This window comes from Vicia villosa, unplaced genomic scaffold (genome assembly GCF_029867415.1).
Source record: "Vicia villosa cultivar HV-30 ecotype Madison, WI unplaced genomic scaffold, Vvil1.0 ctg.001048F_1_1_3, whole genome shotgun sequence".
Taxonomy (NCBI): Eukaryota; Viridiplantae; Streptophyta; class Magnoliopsida; order Fabales; family Fabaceae; genus Vicia; species Vicia villosa.
The window spans coordinates 36,628-48,674 of record NW_026705458.1 but is presented as its reverse complement, the minus strand read 5'-3'; the positions used below and the strand labels follow the sequence as shown (position 1 = coordinate 48,674).

Genomic DNA, 12,047 nt, shown 5'->3' with positions numbered 1-12,047 from the left:
TCAAACACATTAGCAAGAGAGATACCACACATGCATCCAAAATATTAAGGGCTTAGGTATATGGGTTATATCACTTATCAAATACTCAATCTCCTCTTTTCTAAGCAATGTGAAACTTGTAACTCGCACTTGTTTCACAACAATCTCCTTTCAAGTGTGAGTCCATCCATTTATATGTTTTCCCCAAGCACAAACTCTTATATCTCCATACACTTGTACCTATTTTGAAACCTTTAATTACCATGTTATGATCACTTCAACATGATACGCCGCCCGCTGACTAGCTATTCAGGAAGATTTTCGTTACAAGGAGTCGATTTGTAGTTGAACCATTAATTCTTGTACAACTGATGGATAATGAAAGAAAAATCCAAATTAAGTCAATAACAACCATAAAATTGAGAGACACAACATATTCACCCAAAACCTTAAGGTGTGCGTTATAGTTTAAGGTGTTGGAGTCCAAATTAGTATGAAATTAGAGGGAGTGAGGTTATCAGTAGCAATAAGGGATGTTCATGGTGGTAAAAAGTTATCCAGGCCATTGAACGATGGGAAAATTTATGATGTGAAAGGTGATTTGCTAACTTTGAGTTCAAAGAAGTTGATAATGCAGTAGTTTACCTTTTAAGTAAGATTTGTACTCGAAGGAGATTCTTAGAGAAAATTTTAGTAGATTGTTTAATTCGAATTTCAATAAATACCGTAGCTAAGATGTCTTGGTTGGAGTGGAGTAATGAATTATATGGTTAAAGATGGGGAGATGTTATTTGTGTGGGAGGAGACTCTATTTTTACAATGTTGATCTTTGCAACAAAAACATTTTATTGTAAGATCATGTTCTTGACCAATAACTTTGAAGGCTTAACTCATCTTAATTTTACTCTTGAGACTTATCAATTATTCACTTAAATTCCCTTTAAAAGAGATTTAAAAATTCATAAGAGATCACACTTTACTATCTTATATGTAAATGACAAATGAGAAATATCCATTCCAAAAAAAAAAAATACTACCAAATTTTTATCTAAAATAACAACAATGTACTTCTTCCGTTTCAAAATAACTGTCCTTTTAGCTAGTAGCATTTATTTCAAAATAATTGTCGTTTTAGCAAGTAAAATTTATTCCAAAATGAATGTCATTCTCACTTTTCAATATAGTAATGATTATTATTTTTCTAATTATATTTTTTAATTATTACTCTATATAGTACTTCTAATAACTTAATAAAGTTAATTTAATAAAATTGTAATATCTTATAATAATATTATTGTATTTCTTAATCTGTGTGCAAAAAATCTTATGATAACATTATTTTGAAACAGAGTAATATGTACTCCCATTATATCATAATGGCTGTCTCTTTAACAAAAACTTGTTTTAAAATAAATATAACTTTCACTTTTCAATATAGAATTAATAATACTTTTTTGTTCATCAATTTTTTTCTTCTAATTGATATATACTACTCTCATTGTCCTAATGCGAGATGCCTTCTTTGCCATAGATGTGCATCAGTGGATTTACATAAATTTAAACCAGAATTTGGGTTAACACGTGGATGGTGACTGTGAAGTTTTTTGGGCAACAATTTGTCATAGCTTATAGAATTTGCATAATAAAGAGCTTCATGATGATAGATTTGTCAGACCTCATAATCTGATGAACTAAATATACATGATGCTGCAAGATTATCATAACGCAAAACTAACAGCAAGCACAATTACTCAACATTACTGAGAATTGACGTACATCAAATGAGAGCCACCAACAATAGGGTGGGTCAATTTCAATACTGATGGAGCTCGTAGCAATATTGGCAGCGCCGGTTGCAGAGGTATAGTTAGAAATCATGAAGAAAGCTAGCTTAGTGGCTTTGCGAAAAATGTCGGCGATTGTTATACCGTCATAGCATAATTATAGGAGTTACTTGAAGGATTGAAACTAGTAAAAGCCACGGGAATTTAAGTTGTTGAGATAAATCTTGATTCCCAAATAATTGTGAATGCTATCAATACAAATGACAATAACTGTCTCATGAAAAGGAGTTTGCTAGTGCAGATTAGAGCTCTTATATCGCAAGATTGGAATGTCCAAATCAAACATGTGTATCGAGAGGTCAATTATTGTGTTGATGCTCTAGCTAAGAGAGGAATTAATTTTATGAATTAATGTGTATCTTTGATGTTTGTCCTACTTTCATGTCTCATTTACTAGAGAATGGTCGCGTTGAATCTTCTATTTTCTAATTGATTATGGTGTAAACTCTATCTTTTTTGGGCTTTAGGGCCCCTCTTTGATAAATTTTTTTTTTTAAAACTATTTTGGATTATGTTTATTCTTAAATATAAGGTCTTTATAAATTTTTATGTAAATTTAATATTCTATTTTCAAAAAGTATCTTTTATTATTTCTAAAAACTCATATTTAAAGATAAAAAGTCAAATCAAACCTATTTGTAAATAAATATTAATTTAAAAATATTTAATTCAAATAAATTTTTGATTTTTTTATAAACTAACTAGATTTAATTGTAACTTTGGTCATTCTATTTTGATATTTTTTCGATTCTGGTCCCCTCATTTTTAAAACCGGGATTTTGATTCCCTTTTAAGTTTTTTGTTGAAAAAGAAATAAAAATAAAGACTAATTTTGCAGAAAAAACAAAATAGAGAACGAAAATTGCACAGAAAATTTAAAACAAAGACTAAAATAATAATTTTTAAAATAGAGGAATCAAAATCAAGAAAAGATTAAATATAGAGACTAAAGTTATAATAAACCAACTAACTATAAAAGACAATTAAATTCATTAAATAATCTCTCTTTATTTTACATAAAATCTAAATGAATTAATAACACAATTGCAATTTTAATTATCATGGAAATAATTGCTTTTGCCGTAAATTAGAGAGGGCGGAGGTACTCTAGTTAGGCCAACCAAACTAGGGATAGAGACTAGAGAAATAGTACTAGCATGTGACCATTCTCTTACTTGGAAAGCACAACAAAAAAAAATCTCATGAAATCATAGTTATGACAATGTTGTTTTCCTCTCAAATAAAAATCTAGTACGTGTACACATTCTCGAAATTGCAGCATTAGAAAAGTGATTTCAACATCAAAGACAGGGAATATTGTGCAGTGCTGTTCCCTCCAAAGAAGCCACGTACCCCCATTCTTTCCAGCCAGTGCTTCACACCTTCTTCGTTTTAATTGGCTACTCCCTTCAATCGTGGGACCAATCACAACCTCCCAATACAGATTACAGATACGCCATTTTCTATGTGGGACCCATGCTAACTGAATTGTTTATTTTTTCGACCAATGAGTTTAGGAGATTTACTTTTTCAGGATGCACTCTACCATTATATCTAACACGTGTCCTTTTTAATCTTGTCAATCACTCTCAACCTCTATTTTTTAACAACAAACACTCAATCATCTTTAATATTCTCTCTATTCTTATTTATAGTTTTTTTTTTTTATAAATTGAACAAAGAGAGAATATATAATAAATTTAAATAACAATAGTAATTTATGTCAATTACAACATAATTGTAATTTACAACTATAGTATAAAAATGAGATGAGTTTCATAATAATAAATAATTAAATACATATAATAAATGTGACTCAGTTTTCATAATAATAAATCTTTAAATACATATAATAAAAGTGATTTTTACAATGACCTAAGGGTCCATTTTTTTTATTTTAAAAAATTAATATTTTTTAGGCTAAATTACAGTTTTGGTCCCTCTGTTTTAATATTGATGCAACTGTTCATGCACTGTTCATGTTCGGACTGTTCATGCACTGTTCATGGACAAAATTGGGATGGGGGACCAAAACTGTTTAAAAAGAAAATAGGAGGACCAAAATCGTGAAAAACCTAAAACAGGGGGACCAAAACTGTAATTAGCCTATTTTTTAATTTTTAAAAATGATGTTTACCAAAAACTTTTTCAAACATTAATTTTTCAAATTTTTTTATATCATTAAAAATTAAAACTCAAATTTACAAATTTTTCAAAAATATATATCTTAAAAATGTTTTTTATGAAAAATAATTGAAATAGTATCAAAGTTAATTAATTTTTTAAAATTTTGATATACAAAACCAATTATAATAACATTATAAAAAATATAAAATAATAATTTAACAATAATAGTTTAAATTAATTTTTATTTTTAAATATTTATTAAAATAAAGCTTGTAATTTTTTTAGATAAAAATATATACAACCATAAAAATCATTTAAAAAAAAATTGAAACAAAGGTGTTCTAATTTTTTTTTAAAAAAAACTAATCAAATACAATAAATTGGAAAGAAAGAAGAAAAATATGAGTAAAATAAACATAGAGTTTATTCAGAATGTTAACTTCACTTTATTTTGATTTTTTAATTTTTAAGAAATATTATATTCATCTTTAATTTTTCAAAATTAATCAAAATAGTTCTTTCTATAAATTTGTAAATAATTTAAATATCAATTTCAAATTTTTTTCAAAACTAATTAGATTAAAAAACATATATTATTTATATAGAAGAAAACAAAATGAACCCGAGGTAAACATGGAGAAAAAAATATTAAGACAAAAAAATTTAAAAAAACTAAAAGTATTGGTACTGTTCATGAGTGTTGCCCTAGACACGTGGTGTTTGATGAGCCAGCCACCGTACTGCCGTTATCATTATTGTTTCCATCTCCATCCCAAGCAACGAGTAACGACTCACTAAACCCAACCAAACAAACTAGAGAGAGAAAGAGAAACAAAGAAAAAAGCTTCGTTTCGCTATCGCTTCTCCTCCAACAGCAACGTGATGGAATCTGAACACGTGTGGCGCGTGGGAGCGTGCAGCAGTAATAGTTCCCTCCACAACCAGAACAATATTTTCAACGGAATAATGCTCCGGTTCCGACCGATCGCACCGAAGCCAGTCACCGGAGCCTCATCAACCTCCGGAGAACTAACTCCGGCCAAACAATCCATCTCTACACTTCCAGGTAAACGAACTAAGAGAAAGTACGTTAGGATTAGGAGAAACAACGGATATGTAAAAAAGAACGGTAATAAACCACCGGAAAAAGTTGTTGAAACAACAGATAACATCGATAGCGTGGCTGCAGTTGTTACTCTACAGCTGATGCCGGAAAAAGCGGAAGAAGAAACACCTTTCACCGGCGGTTCATGGTGTAAGAACGTCGATCTTAACTTAACTGTTGAGAAGATTCAGATCTTAGAGAATCTGAATTCAAATCCGATATCGAAACCGGATCTCAAAACGCAAAACGCCGGGGAGATTTTAGATCTGATATCCACGTCGGAGAAAGCGGTGGTTGAATCATGGATAACGGTGGAGAGCGTGACTAGCACGTGCATGAGTGAAGAAGGTGAGCGAGTGTTTAACTGTACGGACGTTGAGAAAATGAAGATTCTAGAAACGGACACGTGTCCGTGTTTTGTAACGGACAGTTACGGAAGGGTTTTATGGGTGAATGACGCGTACAAGAGGATGGTGGTGAACGACGAGGTTAAAGAGATTGAAGTTGTCGTTTGGTTGAAGGTGAAGGAGAGTGTTGCATGGTGTTATTCTTACCCAGCGTTCACCTGTGGTGTTAGGTTACAGTACACGTGGAGGAACGAGAAGTGTTTAAAAATGGTTCCTTGTGATGTTTGGAGATTACAGTGTGGTGGTTTTGCATGGAGATTAGACGTGAAAGCTGCTCTAAGTTTGGGGCTGTGAGAAATGATAAAGTCACAGACATATAATAATAGAATATAAATACTCCTATATCTATCTATATATAGATAATACCTAGCTGGTTTTTCATGGATTGAGGAAAGGAGCAAGATCTTCCACACACTCTCTCAACACTCATGGTTAGGTATTATTTAAGCTAGAGTTTTTCTACTATTGTTTGAAGAAACTTTATTAGAATTTCTAATGAGAATAATGTGCCTATGGATATGAGTGTGTTTCATTATTAACTAAAGGGTGAGATTCCCTTCTACAAAGGAGTTGCAGAGAACTAAACACAACGTTGAATCAAAGAACAAATGTAACAATTCAACAATTGTGTTTAAGTTCTCTGTAACGATGACAAACCCTAAATTTTAAACTCTAAAGAAGTGGAACACGCGGTTCACTTTTGCCATTATGGGAGATGAGAGGGTTGAAAAAGTAATTTTAAGGAATTAGGAGTTTGAATAATATGCAAAGTAATGAGGCTTAAAAAGTACTCCTACTTCTATTTCTATTACTATATGCCAATGCCATATGTCTATGTAACCATTGGCTTAGTTTAAAGTGTGTAACTATTATTGTCGCTCTAGGACTTTGCGATTAATAAAATAGTTAATTGTATGATATTGCATGATAAGGAATCACTAAGCTTAATATCAATGTGTGTGATAATTGTATATATACATACATAGCTAGAGATAAGAATTTGTGAATTAGATAGAGTAGAGAGTATCTAGGCATTCGTGCCTTGCTTTGTTTATGTTGCTATTTATTTAAAAATAGGGACATATTCATTAGTTAGGTAAAGGCATCTACATAGTTTTTGTCATTTTTAGAGTATTAGCTTCTACACTTATACTACAACTAACTACTTTTAACTTTCAAGATAAATCGAGTTTAAAAGAGTTTCAAAATTAATTAATTAACATGATTAATATGTTTATTTGTTTTAATATTTTTTAGTTAGAATTATTGAAAAATGAATTTAAAATATTCGTTAGCCCGACCTTTTATTTAAATATATATTGTAAATGTTATTTTATGAAGCATGTCATATAGTCTATTACAAAGATAAGTGTTTAAAACAAGCAGTTCTTCAAATGCAGTTCTTACACGGCAATAAAACGTGGTTGTTTAATCATTATATATATCTTTCTTCTCCTTCTACGCATCAACAACTCTTGTCGTACTTACTTGCCTTCTATTTGTTCTATTGTTGTATTTTGATTAAATGTCAACTTCAACTCAATTTACTTTAATCTTATTACAATATTTTGTTCAAATTAACATTAAAAAAAAAGTAATTTTAAAAATTGTGTTCAACTCTTTTAGTTATATAAAGTTCAGGAGCAAGTTTAGATCAACATATATGCATTGAAACTAGATACTTAATTTAAGTTAATATGATAGGAACCTATTCTAAAAAATATATATTGTATTCGCAATTGAATAGTATATCTGAATATAGACCCATCTATGAGTCAAAATAATAAATATAACTCAAACATAATCATGATGAAATTTAATAGTATGATAAATAAATATAAATAAAAGAAATTATCATGTTAAAAAACATCAAGAATTATGTAGTTTAATATAATTGGTGATAGTTAATGACAAGAATGATTGGTAGATAAATTGGTAGATAAATTGGTAGATAAAAGAGATGCCAACCCTTTTCATGTTTGTCTAGAATTTAGATAGTGTTTTAAAATCAGACTCGAACACTTAGATTGATCAGATCGTGAATTGGAGGATAGGACGTGAGCTTGTTTGAACCGATGAATTTCACTTTCTTTTACTAACACATTTTGCAATGAGTGAAAAAAAATTCAAAATTGAATCATCTCCAAAAAAAAAAAAAATGAAACTTTCATAATTTTAAGAATTTACCTCTTATCTATTAAGCTACCTAAAACTCTCAACTTTCATAATCAATTTCTTATTGTAGGATTAATTCTTGTTATTTAATTTCATTATTATTGTTGAGCTTACAACTTTTTCAATTTAAATGTTACATTTTTGCTTTCTATTTATCATTTGTAATTTGATTTGGATGATTTTGTTATAGGATTAAGAATCATTATTTTATTTTTGTTTGAAGTTAAGGTCGGTACTCAAGATGATTTTGGATATGAAATGATAATTATACAAGTAATTTTGAGTTACCGCCTATTAAAAAAGAATTCATCTTTACTTTATATGAATTTGATTATTGGATTTTTTGAGTTCTTGAATTTGATTTTGTCGAGTGTATGGAAAATTTGTTTATATTTTTTAAAATTTTTATAACCATAATTTTATGTCAATTAAATTTTTTAATATATTAGATCAACTATCATGCGGTCTAACCAACCAGTGACTTACAAATCTGACCAATTAATCAATGATCCAATATCTTGATTAAACTGATCGCTAATTCAGATTATTTTATGTCAACCAATTTTTTTTATATATTAGATCGCCATTTTGTACATACACTATTTTGGGTAGTGGTCGTCATTTTGTACATACACTGTTTTAGATATATTATCCAAAACAGTGTATATACAAAATGACGATCTAAAATGATCCAGCCCAAAATAAGTGAAACAAAAATATATAGTCCAAGTTTAAGCTAAATCATCATTTGCCTCGCAACATTATCTCGAAACTTGGGATTAGTCCATGTCCTGTATATAAAGTGTCTATAATTTTTTGCTCTATAGTTGTATTACTTATAGTGTTTCCATAATAAGTTTCATTCCTATATTTCCATATTTCATAAAGTGTTTCAGCAAAGGCACTCTTGAGTAGTTGAACCTTCCAACCTTTTCCTTTACTATTTTCGATTATCCACTATAATTCACCCACTACTAAAAAACTCACTTTTAGTGACCGATTTCATGACCAAAATTTAATATTCATGAATCAACTTTAAGATGTCACTAAATCGGTCACTAAAATAAATCAGCCATCGATTTTGCGACTAAAATTTTGTGACCGCCTATTCTGTCACAAGTTTGATTCTTGGGTTTGAAAAATTATAATTTTATTTTACCAAAAAAGAACACTAAAATCGGTCACTAAATTCAGTCACAAATTCGGCGCTAAATCTCGGTCACTAAATTCGTCGCAGAAGCTTAGCGACTAGCACTTTTTCAACCAAAAAGTGATGATATCTAAATCGGTTGCAAAACATTTTAGTGACCAATTTTAAAGCTTTTTCGGTCTCTAATTTGGTCACTAAAATTGAATTTTAGAGTTGTGACTTACACTCTTTTGGTGAGTGCGTAATCTACAACCACTCTAGCATATGATTCCATATATGTTTCAGACTTGAACAAGAGAAAATAATATATTGTATAGTTTTTGAATGTGTGCAGAAATAACAACTTTAATTACATATTAAACCAACCCTGTGTAATCTCTCCTTTGTTGCAAGTCGATCATGACATGCTAATCATAACACAAACATAGCTCTTAAAAACCTTGGATCTCCCTGTCTGAAGCTTCTCTTTGCCTTAAAAAACTTGGTGTGTTATCCATTTATTATGAATCTATATGATATTTTAGTAACAACCAACATTATCCATCTTAAAATTTTCCAGGGAAGCCAAGTTCTTTCAAGATGGTCTCCATAACAATCAATTTAATAGTATCATAAGTTTTTTTGTAGGTCTAATTGCAACATACATCTAGGAATACCCATTTCCTTGTATAACACCTGATAAGCTCATATGCAAGTAAGATGTGATCATGTATATGTTGTCTTGGAATAAAAGATTCATGATTTTGATTTCAATACTGCATAACACATTCTCCAACCTTGTGGTCATCACATTGGAGATTACTTTGTATATAGTAGTGTCTTAAGAGATGGATCTATATTCTTTTATAGTTTTGTATATAGTAGTGTTGTAAGAGATGGATCTATATCCCTAAGAACTTGCTCTTCTAAAGCATTCCACTTTATTACCTCATCTGTGCATATCTTTACTCTTTCAATTTTTGGAGCATCCATTCTATCTTGCATTTGTGAATTTGTGCCTCCAATAAATCAACACTCACCTTCTCTATTCGTATTTTGATGCCATAAAAAGGATTGCTCATACTCCTTATTATAGTGGTGACCTCAAGTTAGCTGAGTCTGTTTCTAAAAAACCATCCATGATTGTCACACTATTAAGGAATTTACATTGAGTTATTTTGATTGGTCTATGCTCATCTCCTTTCAAAATAATAATAATAATAATAATAATAATAATAATAATAATAATAATAATAATAATAATAATAATAATAATAATAATAATAATAGTTATATGATTTCACAATTAAGCAATGTGATATGCATTAATTAAGAGACTAATATTTTGAGATTCTGATTAAGTGTTAGCATTTTAAATGTTATTTATGTTATTATATATATACTTAGTTGAGAAAAATTATGGATGGGTGTAAAACTTAATTAAGCAACAATGATTAGCTTGTAATTTTTACATATTTGACAATGGCCTAAGGGAATGAATCAGATTCGATCACTTAACATAATTTTGTCACGGTACTACAGCTTCCATCACTACAACAAAACTCCTTTTATCTCGGTTGAAAAAGAGGTTTTATCTCAGTTTCAAAGGCGAGGTAACAAGGGCGTTATAAAAAGTTTTCATTTTATCCCTTGGTTTTTGTAGAACAGAGGATTAAAGAGTATTGCACACGGGTTCGAACCTCAACAATTGCAATTTCGTATTTTATACAAAAACACACCACTATTTGAAGGTAAAGGAAACATAAGAAAGGAGTTTGAATTGGGTTTCAAGAATTAAAACTTTTACTACCTGAGACAATCAAACAAAGAACTTAGAATAAAAATAACGAACACAATATTTTTATCCTGGTTCGCTGTTAACAATTTCTTCTATTTCATGTTCTTGTCCTTTTTTACTTCAATCTTATGCTTATTACTCATTGTTTTTGATTTATGAAAAATGGGGGGAAAATAAATGATTTTGATATATCTGCTTTCTTAAATAGAAATCAAACATATGATATATCTTAATAATATTTAGGCAAATGTATCTGGCTGCACCATCCACTTATGCTTTGCGTTGAAGAGATCTTTGTGATAACTCTAATAAGGTTGATCATAAGTGATCTATGTTAAAGAAGACACTTTTAATTTTGATTAAATTTTTTTGGAAAATAAAAATCGTCTAATTCTTACTCTCAGGGGGAGCTTGCAAACCTCACTCTGAAGAAGTCATAAATTTTTTGATAATATTCTCAGGGGTAGCTTACAAACCTCTCTCTGCTGAAGTTGAAAATTTTATTAAAATTTAAACACAGGGAGAGTTTACAAACCTAAATATGTTGTTTTAAATTATTGTGCATTTATTAAAGAAAAATTGTTCATTTAAATACATGAATTTCTCATCATAAAAAAGGGGGAGATTGTTGGAACAAGTTTGGTACTGCAGCTTATCTTTGAGTATTGATGATAACAAGTATTCAATGTAAGGAGAACAATTTTGTATTTTAAAGATTTGTTAAGTGTACATGATCTGACAATTAGTTCTGGACTCTGGGTAATCAAGTTATGGACTCTGAACTAGTGAAAGTTCTGGACTCTGAAGGAGCAACTCGGAACTTTGGACACCAATCTGCACTCTAAGCCGACGGTGAATACAAGATGTGTTTACAAGTGAATATCCATTTGTAAGCTTCAATTCAAATTCTAAAAAGATCATATCCAGAATGAATCTGATTCGAGACTCTAAACTCTCAATGTTCTCAAAACTCTAAAGGAACTCTGATCAAGCTTCAACAATTTCATCATAAGCCTCTGACTCAAGAAGTTAACTATAAAGAAAGAAAGTGACTTTGAACTTTGACCAAGCTTCAAAAACTTTATTTTGAAGCCTCTGACTTAAGATTTTATCACTGAAGGAAGATAGTGTAGAAATATTATTTTAATACGAAATCATTATCCTCTACACTACTCTACAAAAAAGGATTTTATATTAGTACCAAATTTTTCAATACGTCCAATCTTTCCTCTCAATGTTTCTAGTGCCACTCTACTACTGTGCATTAAACATCTTCTTGTAGCTATGATTTGTGAATTTCTAACTTCACCCTCCAACGAATATATTCTTCTTCTATATAAAGGAGATATTAAAGCAATGAAAAAGAAGAACAAATGTGAAGAAAAATATACACAACAAGAAAATAAAAAAAGCTAAGGAACTACAACGTTCATATCAAGAGAGAAAGCACCGAGAACAAAAAATTGAGCAACTACACATAGAA

General features: G+C 29.9%; 1 protein-coding gene across 1 annotated transcript; it reads left to right on the top strand.

The window, feature by feature from the left end:
* Positions 1-4,706: 4,706 nt before the first annotated feature.
* LOC131632886 (uncharacterized) lies at positions 4,707-8,577 on the top strand. Its single transcript, XM_058903609.1, has one exon. It carries the CDS (start codon positions 4,833-4,835, stop codon positions 5,754-5,756), a length of 924 nt encoding a protein of 307 aa, XP_058759592.1. The 5' UTR covers positions 4,707-4,832; the 3' UTR covers positions 5,757-8,577.
* Positions 8,578-12,047: the final 3,470 nt, after the last annotated feature.